Source organism: Enhydra lutris, unplaced genomic scaffold (genome assembly GCF_002288905.1).
Source record: "Enhydra lutris kenyoni isolate GAN:26980312 unplaced genomic scaffold, ASM228890v2 scaffoldscaffold83, whole genome shotgun sequence".
Taxonomy (NCBI): domain Eukaryota; kingdom Metazoa; phylum Chordata; class Mammalia; order Carnivora; family Mustelidae; genus Enhydra; species Enhydra lutris.
In genome coordinates this window covers 2925080-2943786 of record NW_019154167.1, presented here as the reverse complement: position 1 = coordinate 2943786, position 18707 = coordinate 2925080, and the positions used below count along the sequence as shown (strand labels likewise).

At 35.8% G+C, this 18707-nt stretch overlaps 1 protein-coding gene across 1 annotated transcript in view; it reads left to right on the top strand.

The window, feature by feature from the left end:
* Window positions 1-18707, top strand: part of LOC111161307 (Nik related kinase) — a 137518-nt gene that overhangs the window by 6395 nt on the left and 112416 nt on the right. Inside the window, exon 2 of the mRNA XM_022524898.1 lies at window positions 1978-2043. Coding sequence (XP_022380606.1) covers window positions 1978-2043 — 66 coding nt within the window. The remainder of the gene's footprint in view (window positions 1-1977; window positions 2044-18707) is intronic.

Genomic DNA, 18707 nt, shown 5'->3' with positions numbered 1-18707 from the left:
CTGTTTAGCTCACATTTCCCACAATAATAAAAATGTTTTCAAACAAAGTTAAACTAAGTTTGTGTTTATAAAATGTGCTTTCTGTATAAGGTATGTGAATCTTTAAGGATTTGCCAAAGATCCTACCACTTTGCGTATAAACTGGCATCTACTCATACCTCGTTTTGGTTTTGCTAATATAGCAAAATAAGCTGCTAGACTAAAAGTTTAAGTAGTGATAAAATTCAAGAAGCCATGTTTTGTGGTGCACAAGACAAGGATATCCATATAAAGGTAAAGAAGCAATATTTAAGAATGAATATGGAAATCTTAGGAATCTGTCCATAAACAAGTTTTTTTTTCATAAACAAATCTATATTTTTCTCCTATGATGCCACATTCAGGATTAAGACAAAAAAAATATCATCAGGAAATTTATGCCATGAAAAAGTATTCAGCTGATGCAAAAATTAACTTAAAAATAAAAAAAACCACAACTGCTTAGTTAAAAAAAAAAACCTGCAGTTTTTAATGCCATTCTCTTGCTTTGTTATTCATATATATTTAACTTTTTATTTATTTTTATTTTTTTAAAGATTTTATTTATTTATTTGACAGAGAGAGATCACAAATAGGCAGAGAGGCAGGCAGAGAGAGGAGGAAGCAGGCTCCCCGCTGAGCAGAGGACCCGATGTGGGGTTCGAACCCAGAACTCTGGGATCATGACCTGAGCCAAAGGCAGAGGCTTTAACCCACTGAGCCACCCAGGCACCCCTATATTTAACTTTTTAAAAATATTTTATTTATTTACTTGAGAGAGAGAGAGTGTGAGAGAGAGCATGAGAGAGGAGAGGGTTAGGGGGAGAAGCAGACTCCCCGATGAGCAGGGAGCCTGATATGGCACTCAATTCCAGGACTCCAGGATCATAACCTGAGCCAAAGGCAGTCGCTTAACCAACTGAGCCAACCAGAAGCCCTATATTTAGCTTTTAAGGAAAACCTGATTTTACTGACTTATCCTGATTTAAGACATTGTACATATTCTTTTGGGGGGCACTAAAGATTTATTTATTTATTAAAAGTATAAATATACAGTGTTATGTTTGTTTCAGGTGTACAATATAGTGATTCAACAATTCTGTACATTACTCAGTGCTCCTCACACTAAGTGTACTCTTAATCCCCTTCACATACTTTACCTATCCTCCCAAACACTACCCTTCTGATAACCATCCATTTGTTCTCTGTACTTAAGTCTGTTTTTTTGTCTCTTTTTCTCTTTTTGTTCATTTGTTTTGTTTCTTAAGTTCCACATATAAGTGATATTATATGGTATTTGTCTTTCTCTCTCTGACTCTTTTCATTTAGCATGATACTCTCTGGGTCCATCCATATTGTTGCAAATGATAAGATCTCAGTCTTTTTCATGGCTGAGTAATATGCCAGTGTGTGTGTGTGTGTGTGTGTGTGTGTGTGTGTGTGTGTGTGTGTGTATGTGTACCACATCTTCTGTTATTCATATTTAGAGGTGATATTCTTTCTCAAGAATTACTATTATATAAATAAACTGTCCAGACTTTGTATCCAGTATCTACTCATCATTGCTGTATGCTAAACTTTCTGCCTGTCTGGCTAGTACTCAAAAATGAATTTTAAAAGAGTATGTCAATTGTAAACAGGTAAATTTATTTCTATTTCAATAATTCTTCTAATTGCATTATGAATATGCTTCAACTAGACATAATTGTATACATTTTACAGGTTTGTAGTAAGTTTGTTATACAACTGCTTAATGTTCATGTCATTGTTTCTTTTCTATAAATGACTATACTCTATCCAGGAAAATTGTGACATGTTTATTCTTTTGGTAAATGACACTTAGATTCCTCCCATGGAAAGTCTAATGAAACAAGGCAGATTGGAAATGCCATTCTAGATAGTTGAATGCTTGCCTACTTTTCCAAGAAGATTGACAATTTTTGTTCTACATTTTTGTAGGATCCAACTGGAATATTCTCACTGGATAAAACAATTGGCCTTGGTACTTATGGCAGGATCTATTTGGTAAGTGGAGTTAGATTGTGTATTGGTTCTTCATTTTCTAATAACAATGATTGCAAGTGAAAACCCTACACTGCCGAGCAAATAATGACAAAAGCATTTCACTTTGAGAGATGAATCAAACTAAGATAGCTCAGTGATATCTGTGAGAATTATTACAGAGGAAATGGATTGGAAATCTATAGTGAACCAACAAACCAAACATAAGGTCTATAAAATTATTAGCAGAAAATAACATAGTTTAAAAATAAAAATTTCAAAAAATAAAAATTATTAGCATGAAATTAATAAAATTAGCAACAGAAAGGGGAATTAATTCAAATAAGATGTACCCAAATAAAAATATCATTTGTTTTATGTTATACATCTGTGCCTTTCAAATTACATTCAACCTTTAAACTGAATGTTAAAAAAATGAACATTTTCACAAGTTCTATATCATACTGTGTGTATGTGTGTGCACACATGTGTGACAGAGTTAGCGAAATAATCTGACAAGAAAAACTCTGCATTTATTTAATGATTATTATGCACAAAACATGTGCTGAGCACTGTCATAGTCTCTGGAGTCAAAGTAATGATGTTCTTCAGGGCTTATGATCCCTGCTCTTCAGGGCTTATGGTCTCGAAATGTGTAAGTAATTAAATGTATGTATGTGTTTGGGAAGGATTGGGAGAGGTACATATAATATATATGTTAAGTGCACAAATCACCATATATTTGCAGTTATAATATATTCCTTGTGTGGTCATTGAATATCATGTTGATGTATTCTAGGTAAAGCAGGGATACTGTTGAGGGCTGGCTTGGAAATGGGGTTATTTAAAGGCCCTATCACCTTCATCACCTTCCCCTACTCTCCAGTATGGGGATTAGATGTTTTCTCAGTCTTTTATGAGGCTCTGTACAAATGCAGTGTTCCTTTTCCCTAAGTCTGTCCCTCAAAAACCAAATCGCAGTCCCTAGGCTGATCCTTACTGTAGACTAACCACAGGTCCTCTACGTTCAGTTGTATAGAGCTGTCCTGGTATAGGTCCAGTGGAAGGGGCTTCTCTCTAGTTTAGGCAAGTTTGCCCTCTGCTTGCCAATCCTTGAACCTTTAGCTTGCATCTGCCTAGAAGGGGCTTAAAAAAAAATCATGTACCTAAGTTCAAAATTTGCACGAAAGTACTTATAGCACCAAAACCAAGTAGTAAATGTAGCTTTGTGGAAAGTTCCTAAAAGCAGAAAGAACCTGTGAGTATAGGGAACAGAGAGAATGCCAATATTTATGACATTTTTAAAAACCATTTTGATTTTATCTTTTAACAGAAGCAATACGCTATAGACAGTGATATCATACAAACACGAATATGTTGTTTATGCAACCTCACTTGCCTCTCAGACTGAATGATTAGATAACAATTGTGTGATCTAGGTGAATTTTGCCACTATATACATCTATATTTACACCTATATATATAGAAGTTCTTCTTCACTTCTTTATACTTACAATCCCTATGACTCCATACCCATTTTAATTCCTGAGGGGTGTGCATGTGTGTGTGTGTGTGTAAGTGTGTTTCTGTATTTGTTTTTATTTGAAGGAATACAGCTCTCCACCACCAGATTTTAGGAATAAAAACATCAGTCATATGAGGTAAAAAGCAAAGGTAAGGTTAGGTAATACAAAAAGATGGTTTCTCATTGTCTGTCATCAGAACTGGTTTGCCATAAAAAGAAGAAAAGTCAAGAGAGTAAAAGCTGAGGTGTGCATGGTAATTCTTTTTTTTTTAAGACTAGGGTTTATTGGGGTATAGTTTACATTTGGTAAAATTCGCCTTTCTAAATACATAATTCTATGAGTTTGGACTAGTCATAGTAGTCATTTAGTCATGTAACTATCACCAGAATCAAGATTTTTCCAACATACATTTTAAATACACAGTATACCTTCAAGAAATATTATTCAAGTAATTCACTGTGTGGTAACCAGCTTGTATAGTTTATATTAATTATATATTTTATGTGTGATATAAACCCACAATACTACTACTTTTTTCCCTATGTTCAATACTATTACTTTTTATTTAGTTAATTATCTTTTAGAGCAATTAAAAAGAAGAAAAATTGTATTTTTATTCATTTGAACCATTTCTGGAATTTTAGTTTCTTTGGGAAAATCCAAGTTTCTATACTTCTTAAGCCTGAAGAATTTTCTGTAATAGGTAATGCAGTGCAGGGCTTCTGGTAATGAGTTCTCTGGCTTGGTTTGTGTGGAAGTCTCTCATTTCCTCTTCATTTTTGAAATATATTTACACTGGATATAGAATTTTATATTGATAGTTTGTTTTTCTTTCAACACTTTACACTCTATTGTCTTCTGGATTGCATGGTTTCTGAAGTGTACTATCATTCTTATCTTTGCTCCTTTGTATTTTTCTTCTTACTGATTTTAAGACTTTTTGCTTTAACTTTGTTTTTTTTAGCAGTTTAAATATGAAATGTCTAGGCTTTTTTTTGTTTGTTTTTTACGTGTGTGTGTGTGTGTGTGTGTCTTTGGTGGGCTATTTATCATCCTTGGTGTTCTCTGAACTTTTGGATATTTGTAATTTGACATATTTTATTTGGGGGGGGTTTCTTGACCTTTTTCTCTTCTTTTTTTTTTTTTTTTTTTTTTTTTTGCTTCTCTTCTCCTTGTGGGAAACCAGTTTTATATTTCTTAAGCCATTTTATATTAACTCATAGCTCTTGGATGCTCTATTTTGTTTCTTACATGTGTGTGTATGTGTTCATATGTTTATTTGCTTTTATTCTCTTTCCTCTTTGTGTTTCACTTGGGTCCATTATTTCCTATCTTCAGTTTTACTGATTCCTCTCTCAGCTTTCTTTTTTTTTTTTTTTTAAAGATTTTTTTTATTTTTTTTACAGAGAGAGAGATCACAAGTAGACGGAGAGGCAGGCAGAGAGAGAGAGAGAGAGAGGGAAGCAGGCTTCTTGCTGAGCAGAGAGCCCGATGTGGGACTCGATCCCAGGACCCTGAGATCATGACCTGAGCCGAAGGCAGCGGCTTAACCCACTGAGCCACCCAGGCGCCCCCTCTCTCAGCTTTCTTGAGCCAACTGATGAGACTGCCAAAAACATTTTTTAGCTCTTTTACTGTTTATCATTTCTAGTATTTTCACTTGACTTTTTTATAGTTAACATTATTGCTGAAAGCCCCATTTGTTCATGCATGTTTTCCATATGTTTCACTACAACTTTTCACATATTAATTATAGTCACATTAAATTTTCTGTCTCATACTTTGAATATCCAAGTCATCTCTAAAGCTGGTTATATAGATTGCTTTGTCTCTTGAGAGTGAGGTGTTTTTTTTTTTCTTGATTATTTGTTTCTCAAAATGTTTGTTTGAATGACAGACATTGCTGGTAGAACAGTAAAGATTGAAGTAAATAGTAATTATGCCTTGAAATGGGCACATTTGTTCTTCTAGGTCATTAATATGGGAGGTTGAGTCAATCTAATAAGATGTGCTATGTTTGGATTATGTTGTTGCTATGGTTACCCTCAATTCATCACCAGCTTCAAGTTACTCTGTTACCCTGTGCTTAACATGGTGGTGGGATTCTCCATTTTCCTGCTCTACCCTCAGCTTTGGACCTCCCTTGTGCATCTGTGCTTCAAAGAGATTCTCTCTTCATGCTCCTGTGCCTCCCTAATGGTATGTTGGTTTTCCTTCTTATGAAGTGCTTGTTAGCCTGGGACAGGGAAGAATTCTCTATTTTCTTTTTGGTGTGGGACAGGGAGGAATTCTCTGTTTTCTTGATTCAAACTCAGCCTTAGGCAGGTCCTGTGCCTCTGGGTCATGGAAGTGGGACTTTCTTAGTTATTCTTTCCCTCTGCTAGTGTTAAGACACTTCTTAATGGTCTGGGCCCAGGACTAATTCCTGCCCCTCCCCAGAAGTAGAGGAATTATTTTTGTTTTTATATTTCCGCCAACTGAAGTAGATCTTCCTCTGTCCCCCTGGGCAGAACAGTTTGCTGCCTTTTCTTAAAGCTTAGGGCCCTTATTACTTAGGGAGAAGGGAATTGGACATGGTTTCATGCTTTTCCTACTGCAATGGCTTCTGCTCTCTACTAGGTCAGTACTGTAAATCCATAGAGAAAAGCCTGTGAGTGTGTATAAATTCCTCTTATCTATGGCTCCCAAGGGTATTGTACTCTCAGGGTAGCCCATACTTGGCATTTAGCAGTTCATTAAAAATTTAGCTGAATTCTTTATACCATCTTCTATGATGACCTTGCCTTTCCCCTGCAGCCACAGATGAGCCTGTGAGAGATGTTCCATCTCTCCTTGTAGATGTTTATCTTTCTTCAGGCATCAGACTAGGTTGTTGCCTTGAGACTTCACTCTGGGTTCAATAAAAGTTATGATTATGTAGATTATTCAGCTTTTTCTTGTTGCTAGGTTTGGGGTGGCACTCTTTCCAGCTTTCCACATTCTTATCAGGAGCCAGAAGTCCATGTCAATTCCTTTTAACGGAATCTTCATGAAGTATCTACCTACCATATGCTAGGTCCTATACACATTTGCAATTCCTAAGAATTTTATATGTACCTATTCAGATCCAGAGATAGAGAACACTTTCCACCAACAGATCTTCAAAGCAGAAACTTCTATGTTACAGAAGGGAGATGATTACAGGTGCTTTACTTACATTAGACATATTTTCCTTTGTCACTCATTGCTGTGACCTCTTTTTTTCTACCTCAAATTAATGCCCTTATGTAAAAAGCCTTGGGATGGTGTTACTGTAAATCAATACCTCCTTCCTGGATAATAATCTTGAGTATATAGAAAATGCTTTTAAAATATTCATACTTTTTATACCAATAATCCCACTTTTGGAAATCTATGATAAACACTGAAAATGTAGAAAAAGCATAAAGTTTTATTTTAGTAGAAAGGTGTGGCATATTGTACTGAAAAGAGGGCTTCCTTTGGAATCAGGCAGACCTGATTCAGTACTTACTTGGCCATGACCTTGAGCAAGTCACTTAACCTCTGAGTATACATGTCCTTATTTATAAAATGGAACTAACAACACCTTACAAGATTTGATAAGATTTAAAAACAGTGTATAACTGATGTTATTATTTGTGAAAAGACAAATTCAGCAAAATCCTAAATAGTAAAAAATAAGATGAAGAGAATACCTACTCAATTTCATTACTCTTAAAAGCAATGTTTTTGAAGATATCTAACACCATAGAACTATCTTTAATATGTTAAGCCAAGTATTCCATATTATTATATGTATACTCTGATTATAGCTATGTTAAAAAATCATATATGTGAAAAATAATAAATAGAAGAGTGAGATACTGCATGTAATTTTTATTCCATATTTTTTCTATATTTCTAATGTTTGTAATGTTATATTATCTAGATAAAGAACATACATATTTGTTTACATATATTAGATATATATGTGTGTATGTATGTATTAGACAGTACCAAATGCTGCATAAATACCTTGTACAACAAAATGGAAACATGATACCATTCAAAATTAATGTCAGAGTGACTCACAGAGTCCTTTGCTTTTTCAGTGCTGCCAGCCACATCCCCTGCTGGTGTTTGTTTTGGTTAAGATCTCTCCAATGTCTTCCAGCTTGTTTCCAAGACCTTGTTCTCTGGCAGGTTTCCAGCTGTCTGCTGAGGTCTGTGCACATTGAAATGAAGGCTGAGTTGCACACTCCACATTGTAACCCTTTTACTCTTCTGTTTTTTCTTCTAATTAGATGCCTATCTTTCTACCCTCTCCCACCTCCTGCCAGTATAAACCTCACTTAAAACAGTGGGTTTTATTTTTCTTTCTCTTTTCAGGAGAAAGTACTGTTCTTCCTTTTTCCCCCTAGTAGAGTCATAAAATATAGTTTCTCCTTCACCTTTAGCTGCTAGTCTCATAGCTTATGAGTTATCACTTGAAGTAGAGGAATATTTAGAATTTTCCCATGTGAGACCATATTAGTAAAAAGAAAGTAGGTTGGAACTTGCTTTTTAAAGGTACTATTAGAAAAATAAACAATTGCCCAAAAAGCAATGTACACAGAGAGACCACAGTTATTTTATGAAATGTTAAGAGGGACACCAAGACCCTTTAGGGTAGCATAGTGGGTGGCAAACTGACTCTCCCACTAACTGACACTGTGCATGTAACTTGTCTTTTCTGGGCTAATTTACACAACTATAAAATAAATGTGTTAGACTAGATAATCTCAAGGGTTTCATCTGGCTTTTTTTTTTTTAAGAGTTTATTTATTTGATAGAGACAGTGAGAGAGGGAACACAAGCAGGGGAGTGGGAGAGGGAGAAGCAGGCTTCCCACTGAGCAGGGAGCCAGATGTGGGGCTCGATCCCAGGACCCTGGGATCATGACCTGAGCTGAAGACAGACGTTTAACCAACTGAGCCACCCAGGCGCCCCTTCATCTGGCTTTTTGACAATACACTTTGCATAGTTCCTAGAACTCAATAACATGTAAACTATTCTTATTCTTACTGTTAGCATCATACTTGTAACTTTTATATCCCCTTCACCATCTTGCAAAATAGAAGCTGCTTATTGGTTGTTAGTTGAAGTAGTTCCTCCTGTTACCTAATAAAATGATTGGCATCGTTTTTTTCCTATTTTTTCCTTATCATTTTATAAAAGGACCTCGTATTTTAGCTCATTAATTACTATAATACCCAATGAAAAGATAAAACTGGGTACCAGGTGTATTGTAAAGGTAGGATATTTCATTATATGTTAACTAACATAACTTTGTTAAGCAGAAACTGTTACCTAATGCCACTTTGTTAAGCAGAATACTAGAAGGGTAAGACAAATAACTGAATCTCCAAAATGAACCATTTTTGCCTTGTGTTTCATGAAGTCTTGACTGCACCCTTAATCTTAATCATCTATTCCCATGTTGCCATTTGCAAGTGGTAAGGGTAGAAAAAGCAGTAGGAAAAGGTTTAAGTCAACCATTTCAAGCAAAGGAAAATTTTACTTGAAATAAGGTAAACTTCTATAATTGGGTCTAAAGCTTAATTGTCACATATGTCCAACACCTAACTGGAATGAAATTAATGCTGGCAAAAGGAAGGGACTGCCCCAAATATCTTATTGTTCTAAAACTTAAAAATATACCCTGGGCATAAGTAAGCATCTATCCTTGAGAGATAGTAGAAGAGTCATCTGCCCCTTGATAGTCAGCAGATTAAGTCAGATGTATCAAAGTGTGGCATTACAACCACAAGCAAATTCCTGAATTGCTTGCACTCTGGAAGTACACTGCTGAATATGGAAATTTCTTTTCAAAACACTGTCAAATGTATCACTCTTAAATTTGTTTTTTTTTAAATCATTGCTTGACACATTACTTTTACTTGGAAATCTTCACCAGACAGGTGAGATTTAGGTTTATTAATTACATTTTCTGGATTTGAAGTTGGAGCAGGGAATGGGAAAAGAAAGGCAGGAAAGAAATGTCCTCAAAGTTGATGACATACAATTTATGATATTTTAAATTAAGTTTCAGAAACATGGTGCTGACATTTGGGTTGCCTAGCCACTAGGCCTATTGGATAGGGGTTTGAGTATTTTTCCTTTTAGGCTGAAATTATACTGTTTATTTGCCTACCAAATGTCTAGTACTGTGAATGCTTTCTTTTTAGGTAGGAAAGTTTCCTCACATCCTTGCCATTTTGCAAATATAGCTCAATTAAGTCAGCCAACAAATATTGCTTGAGCGCCCATTAAGTGTGTAACACTATGCATTTTATTATACATTGCAAGCCTCAGAAGCAGGAGCTGAAACTGAAGCTGACTTGAGGCTACAGTCTTACAAGGTTGTGGTTCCTCCCTAGTGCAATACCGTAAGTCCAGAGCCCTTTCTTGGTTCTGCCTTTTTCTTGTGTCATCACCTCCTTATATAATATACGTCAAAAGAGGGGCTTGGCCTTTTTAAAGTAACCCTCCTGCTGTTCTTCTTAGGAAATATTAAATTTATCCCTTAAATAAAAATATTGCTTTGAGTGTTTAAAATTTTCCATAATGAACAATTTTTTTAAATATTCATCAAATGCATACTATGTCCCAAGCACTGTGTTAGTCAATAGGTGCTAATAACAGTTATCAGAAAACATTTAGGGGGGCTTTTATTGATTTAGTTTTAGTAGACATAAGGAAGGAGGTTATTTTCCCTCTGATTGTGGCCTTTACGTTTGAGGAGGGAATGATATATAAAAGGAAGGAAAGGGAAAGGTAGGGTCAAATTGGGGAAAATGAGGGAAGAATTAAGGATGTCAGTTTTTGTATTGTTCTGTTTTGTTTTTCCCTGAATGTAGAAAGTATAATGAAGCTTCTAATTGAGACTCTAGGACAAAAGTTTTTTTTTTTTCAATAAGAGAACTGAGGTTGAATATTTGCAATAGGGGTGAAAAGAACTAATATATGCTAAGTAAACTGAGACTCAGGGGACCAAATTAGTGGAAGGCACTGAGGGTTAAAAGCCTTGGGGGAAAAGATGGAATATTTCTATCTTAACCATGACATCTCTCCAACTGTGGAATACAACCTAGGCTCTGAGTTGTAGGCTTGTCTTTTCCTTTTTGTGTTATATCAAAATTTACTTCTGCCTCCTGACAAATCTTGAGGGAGGAAGAAGCAATAGCATCATGGGTCCAAAAGGTGAAAGTCAGAGTTATATATGGGATTTGTACTCTTTGGAGGCCACAATTAATTTTTTCACAACTACTATAATCTGTTTAATAGGTTCACAGATTATACATGGGGAGAAATTCAAAGTCTGTATTTGGTGTGTTTTGGTAAAGCAAAAGTTAGGATCTCATATCTTTGATTTCTAATTAAGTTGATTTTACAAAGTTGTTCTAGGGATAGAAAGTCAAATTCAAATGTGTGGAGACAAATATGTATTTCTAAACAAATTCCAAGACAAGTAAACCATAGCATTGTGTCTTTGGTCAATCAGGTAAGAGCATCCCAATTATAATTTTTTTTTGTAAAATATAAGTATAAATCACTGTGGAGAGTATAATAGTTACTTAAAAACAGAAATACAAAATTCCACAATTGATGCTTAGTTTATACACTTAAAGCTTTTCCTAATTTATGGTCTTAGGAAAATTTATGTGGGCAAGATTTTATAAACCATTTTATTTTTTAAGACTTACTTATTTCAGAGAGAGGGAGAGAGAGAGTATGAGCAGGAGGGGCAGAGGAAGAGGGAGATAGAATCTTAAGCAAATGCCACGCTGAGTGCAGAGCCCCTCTGAGGGGCTCAATCTGATGACCCTGAGATAACGACCTGAGCCATGGAGCCCCAAACAGGGCTTAATCTCACGACCCTGAGATCATGACCAGAGCTGAAGCCAACAGTCAGATGCTTTAACCAACTGTGACACCCAGGCACCCGTTTATAAACTGTTTTCGAGATGAAAGTGAGTAGGAGCTGTGCTAGAAACATTAATGTACTTTGTGTCTAATTCATTAAAAATTTAGTTTTGTTTTATTTTGCATATGCATATATATTTATATATACTATATATGTAGAGGTATGAATATATACATATATGCATATGCATGCATGTATATGCAAGTACGTGTATGTGAACATATATACTATATCTTTGTATGTATACGTGTTATACTATATAGAATATAAATTATATATATATTGATATATGGATAAATAGATAGGATTGTGGTCAGATTCTCAGTAAATTCAGTAAAGGTTGTTGAAGTCAAGAGTTCTTGTTTTCCTTGATCTTCTAGTATCTGACCACTAAAGAAAGTTAGCTGGTTTTCCAGTACATTTTGTGAAACAGACACTAGCAAGTAACATCTAGGCAATTCTAACTTTTGAAATAAGAAAGAGTCCTAACTTGGTTTTAAGAATTTCCAAAATCCTACCATATTTGTTTATCTGTGCCTAAGGTAGTTTTGTGAGTGATGCTAAAATTGCATTTAGCAATGAATATGCCATGGTAGTTCTCTGGAGGTTTCAAGAAAAAGTGGAAGCTCTTACATTTTTATGTTGCTGGGGCTATACTGAAGTCAGGTTCTTACAAAGAGGTCTATGAGTAAAATTGTGCTAATATATCAAAGAATATCAGAATATATAAGCAGTTTTTTAACCTGAAGTCTTTTTTTTTTCCTGTTCAGCTATACCCACGTTATAACAAATTCCTCCTCCACCAGAGCATGGAGAAAGAGAGGAAAAATTAGGTATAAATTGTGTGTCATTTCAGTTGGAGAAATAATGATATAGAGGTGGTTTGTGTGTAATTTGTGTTGGAAAAATAGGAAAGCTCCTTTTAGGTATGTCATTTATAGGCAGAGTCCCTTTATGAATAGGAAAAAGAGGTTGGATTATTCAGGGTCCCCTGAGGGAAAAAAAGATTGATTATATTCTAAGCACTGCCAGTAACATTTTGTATAAATCATTAACTCTGACGAGAAACAAAACAAAACAAGACAAAACAAAAACACCGCCATAATCAAAAAGGACAAGTTTAAGAATTCTCACAGAAGGATAGCTTTCCTTGGCTCTGAGAAAAATAAAATAAAATTAAATAAATTATTTGGTATACAAATTGGATGAGGAAGAAAAAACATGGAGAATGAAATTTTAGTCACTTTATTGATTGTGAGCTTAGTGTCCTAAAAGTGGGTAACATTTATTGAATGCTTACATTGTTCCTAGTGCTTAATTTGCATTCTATTATTTATATTTCATAAGAGGGCACCATTGTTATCATCATCCTCCCATCCCATAAGTGGGGAAACCGAGGATCCAAGAACTTGATTTACTAAACAAGTTCACAAACCAAGTAAGTTGCTGAGTCAGTCGTAAAACCAACATTTGCCTGGCTTTTAGGTTTGTGCTCTTAATTCTACTATATTATATTCAGCTCAATATATACAACCCAAAGTCAAAAAGCATTCAACTAGATCAATCAGCTGAAAAAAAAAAAAAAACAAAACCCTGCCCAAGTAGAGGAGTATATAGGAACCTGGTAAACTGAGGTCAGTTATGAAGATTGTTCATGATGTGTCCCTCAGCATATTTGTTTCCTTCATGATAAGCAGTAAGACACATTCAAGTCTGAGGAAATTTTTCTGGGATTTAGAATTTCAGAAGTGGACAGGAACAAATCAGATTGCCTTTGAAGGACACTTGAAGCTCATAACTAAATTCCTACTTAAACTCTTGAAAACCCTAGGAAAGCAGAGATTGCTTGCTGTCACTTCTTTATTATTTTCTAGTGAGCAGAGGTCTGTCTCCAGCACCAGAGGCTTTATGCTGCAATTACTGCTCCTACTAGGAGCCTCAGAGAAGAAGGAGACCACAAGGATAATTGAAAGTTAGTGCCTCTCAAAGATAAAACAGAACTTCAGTATCTCCTTTGTGGATGATTGGTTTCCGATTGGTAGGAATATTAAAATTTAATAAATTTTAAATGTTTGGGGTATTTTCTAATAGATGCATTTCTAGGAAACTGGGTGAAAATTACATAGATAGATATAATTTAGGGTAGAAACAAGGGTGAAAATTGTATATATGTATACACACACACACACATATATATATATACACACACAAATATATATACAAATATATATATACATAATACATAAATTATGTAATAATTTATATATATTTAACTTAGGGTACCCTTGTATGGTCCCTGCTTAACAATAGATTTTCTTCCAGAGTCTAGGCTGGAATAAATTACATGTAGGGGCTAAGTGGCTATAGCTTGAAAGATTAGAGGCTGGCAGAAGAAGATAATTGAGCAGGTGGTTGGAGGCAGATTTAGCATTGAAGTGAGGAAATGTATATATGAGGTATGTTGGTTAAGTAAAATTCTCTGTATATTGTCCCATCAAATGGACATACATGTTTCAACAGAACTTACATCTTGAGGCTTTCCTGTGGTTAACCTCTACAAGAATTTTGCAAGCTGCCAAGTTCCTCCCACCTTGTCACAAAATAAAGTGTTGGAATGATAGTAGAAAACCAGCTACAAGTCTTGGAATGAATTCTTAAGAATTTATTAGTCTTTAAAACTAGTATGCAAATTTCTTCAGGGACAGATGGGAACTTTTTAATTTTGGCTATACCTCCAGAGGACCTAGTAAGGTGCCTTGCACATAGTAGGCTCAAGGACATCAGGGATGTATGACAAGCAAAACTTGGAATGTAGATATAATATGTTTTCTATTGCCTATGCTCATTTTCTCCCTTTATTATCAGTGTTGTCATCGTACAAGTAGGTATTTTGAAAAAATTATATGTCTCCAGAAAGTCTATATTAATCACCTATGTAATTTCTTTGAAACTAGCAAAATACATATGGGTGTGGGACTAAAAAGATGTGTATAAAAGTGACCCCCTCCCAAATGACATATTTTAACAGGCACTCTCTGCAGATGTGCCCTGATGGAAAGAATTGACTAATGACACCCTGCTAAGCCAATGCTGGAGACAGGTTGGCCTTTCAAAATTATACCACCTAAGTAACTTTCTACTCTGACTATAAAAAAAAGGTGGCAGTGTGTAGAGATAAATATTTCCAAAGGATGGAAATATTAGCCTTACTTTTTTTTATTACTTTCTGCTGAATGAGTCATTTAGGAAGTTTGAAAGAGTATATTTTCTCAGGGTACTGTAGTTTGCTGTAGTGTTGTTGGCATAACCAAGTATAAGGATGGCTTCAAGAGAGCCTCATACCTTCAGGAAGATGTCTAGAACATGTGCAAATATTTCCTGACTCGGAAGATTGGCAGCCATTAGAAAGAAAAACACATAAATAAGAGCCTACAAATATCCTTGCTTCTCTTAGCCTTCTATCCACGCTTGCCAGTTGCTGTAATGGGTTTTTAAACTACCTTAGATTTCAAAAAAGTTTCAAAAAAATTAAATTCCTCCAAATGTTAAACTCTACAAGTTTTAGTAATGTGGATTTTGCAGGTTCTACAAACGTATATACACATAAAAACATACATACATACACACAGACACTGACCAACCCACCTTGGTTTATTGGGTACTTTTCTAGTACTGTGTCCTAGGAAACTTCTATCAGTCTAGGACATCATACATATATGCTTGATTTATATATTTTAACACTTGAGCAACTAGTTATATCCTCCCCTCAACTGCACTATAAGGGTGAAATTAACAGATGTGACTAGAAAGGTACAAACTAATCTAAGAAAAGTGGAAAACAGATACAGATACATATGTAGGGACCATCGTATGTGTTCACTCCAATCAGGACAATGTAAAAATTGGTTTGACTAATTTCTTCTTCACCACCACCACCACCACCCTTCAAAAAGATACAAACAGAATTAATTGGTTATTTGACAGAAATTACCAAAATATTTGCTGGCATCCAGTACATATAGCCTTACTAAAATGGAAAATGGGTGTTCTACATTGCATCAAAAATGCTTTCTAGAAGAGACCTCTCAGGCAGATTTTTTTTTAAAGAATTTAATTTTTTTTAAGATTTCATTTATTTATTTGACAGACAGAGATCACAGGTAGGCAGAGAGGCCGGCAGAGAGAGAGGGGAAGCAGGCTCCCCACTGAGTAGAGAGCCCGATGTGGGGCTCGATCCCAGGACCCTGAGATCATGACGTGAGCCGAAGGCAGAGGCTTAACCCACTGAGCCACCCAGGTGCCCCTCAGGCAGATTTTAATGCTTGGACTTCAAGAGAAGGAGATTAGAGAAGCACAATTTACTGTTAACTTGCAGCAACTGGTATATATAATTATGTGCTCTCAACTCCTTTATAAATATTTATTTCTTTTGAGTTCTGTTGATGCTGTGAATTACCTTTCTATTTACCCAAATTTTATTTTTTAAAGATTTTATGTAGTTATTGGTCAGAGAGAGAGCACAGGCAGGGGGAGCATAAGGCAGAGGGAGAAGCAGGCCAGCAGGGATGCAGGACTCAATCCCAGCACCCAGGGATCATGACCTGAGCCAAAGGCACACACTCCACTGACTGAGCCACCCAGTCGCCCCTACTCAAATTTTATATATCATGATGCACTTGGTAGAGAATTACAATGCAGTTAAGATAGCAGAGACTCGGTGTCTGAGAATATAGCTCAGGTTTATATAGAAGCAAAAGCCACTTGAGTCTTTAAGGATGCAATTTATCATCCATTTGCATTAAAACCTGAAGAATGAGATGTGGACCCAAGCAGCTTCACTTGGTCCCAATCAAACTTTTCAATTCTAGAAAGGCTCTGAGGGCAGGGACTAGATAATATATACTGCTTTCAAAATTTTCCCTGTAGTAACACTGTGCTGAATCAAATTTTGTTGCTTAATTCTATATTTTGTAGTTTTCTTTATTTGAATCTTATATTCCAGGGTCCTTTATAATCAGGTAGGGGGATGAGAAAAATGGTGTGAAGAATGGTAGAGAAATAGAAGGACCTTAGAACTAGGGTTGCCAGATTAGAAAAATAAAAATATAGGATGCCCAGTTAAATTTGAATTTTGATAAAGAACACATTTTTGTGTGTGTTGGTGTGTCCCAAAAGTATATACTTACACTAAAAAATTACTTGTTTATTTGAAATTCAAATTTAACTGGACTTGTCCTGTACTTTATTTGCCAACCTTATCTAGAACCAACTTGACCTAGGTCACAGATCTGCCACCTGCCAGCCCTGGGTTAAGAAATAAGAGGAAAATTTTTTCTCCTACCTGATGTGATATGGCAGAGAATGCCAGTTCATCCTAAGAAGTTGCCAAAGGGTAGGGAGGATGTGATCTTTGGGGCTAAAACAGTGGACACTCCTCCCTGCTTCTGGCAAATGTTTGGTATTACTTTCAAAGCTGTATAGCAAAACTGCTTTGCTGGTACTTGTAGGGGCCACTGAGTTCAAGTGACTAATTCCCTCCTTACTGAGAGGCTAAGTAGGGGAAAGAAGGAGAGTTTTCTCTTTGACAGGCCAAGAAGAGAGCATTTTGCCTGCTCAGTCCCCTGGGCTAGAGAAGAGAATCGAGATCACTTTTTGAAGGACGGGCTCTGGACTGCTGATTTGATTCATCATTCTCCAATTTTATCATGCCTAATATGGTTCCAAGAATCTAATGTGATTGCAGCCAATAGCAATCAATGATTTTTTTGTTTTGTTTTATTTTGTTTTTGGTGAAAGACCTTATGTTCTATTTCACGGGCCAGGTTATCACTGGCTATGATCTATAGACTGTTCATTCACAGAAAGACCATTTGTTATTTAGAGGCCTGTTGCATGTGGTACATATCCTTTGGGAGTTGTGAATTAAATCACTCATTTGGCCTGTGGCACTGGGAGGTTTACCTTAAGGAAGGATACATGGGGCATGACTGATCTACAGTTCAAAATAGAGGTAGACTGTCACCAGAACTATTTAAATCCAGTCATCATATTCGGTAGCTCCTAATTCCTTCAGGATGGCTCAGAGAATGTACTACCTATTCTTCCCTTTTGTAGATAATGTTTCCTCAAGGAAAACTGATAATCTGTGAAGGAATAATGCTTCTGTAGATTTTATGAAGATCCCCCAAAAGGCGGCAAAGCAATATACTTAATGTCTCCAGATGATGTGGCATTGTTAGTTAGGATTTGCCAGGAGTCCCAGTAGAGACAGAAATAGGGCCTGAAACAATGTCATTTTCTTCCAACTTTCCCAAGGACTCTATTTGCTGGAACTTTACCATCATCAACTTTTCCTTCAGGAAAAAATAGTTCCTAAATAAGAAGTGGAGAAAGCCATTTACTATAATGTAGAGATACAAAATAAATTAGTCTTCAATTCTAGCCAGTAACAATTCAAGTTAACATTAAGAGTTTACTATATGCCAGACACTATTCTATATACTTTATAGGCATTAACTTGTTTGATCCTTATGGAAATCCCATATGGTATGAATGTTATTTTCATTTTCTGTATGAAAATGAGGCATAGAGATTAAATAACTTGTTTAAAATCATGCAGTAAGTCACTAAGCCAGGTTGAAACCGGATCTCCCTGGCCCACAAAACTCTCACCTTTATGCTATATAAAACTACAAGAGGGGTGCCTGGGTGGCTCAGTGGGTTAAGCCTCTGCCTTCAGCTCAGGTCATGATCTCAGGGTCTTGGGATCGAGCTCTACATCGGGATCTCTGCTCAGTGGGGAGCCTGCTTCCCCCCTCTCTCTGCCTGCCTCTCTGCCTATTTGTGATCTCTGTCTGTCAGATAAATAAATAAAATCTTTAAAAAAATAAATAAAACTACAAGAAGATTGTTAACTACAATTTCTACATGATATTGTTGGATTTATGAGAACATGGAAGGTGGAGCCCCCAGGCCCCCAGGGAGTGTTTATGAGGAGACTCCAGTGTATACAACACTGCTTGTTTCAGTAGTGTTACTGTTTTCCTCTAGTCAATCTAAGCTTTTCTGATGAAGACAGAGAGAATTAGAGAATTATCATTTCAGTCAACTGACAAAGCTAAATTACATGGTACATTATGGAAACATTAGAAGCTACATAAGAAATTAATTAGCCATTCACAAAGTGCCTGTTCCGAATAGTAAATATTTAAGAAAGA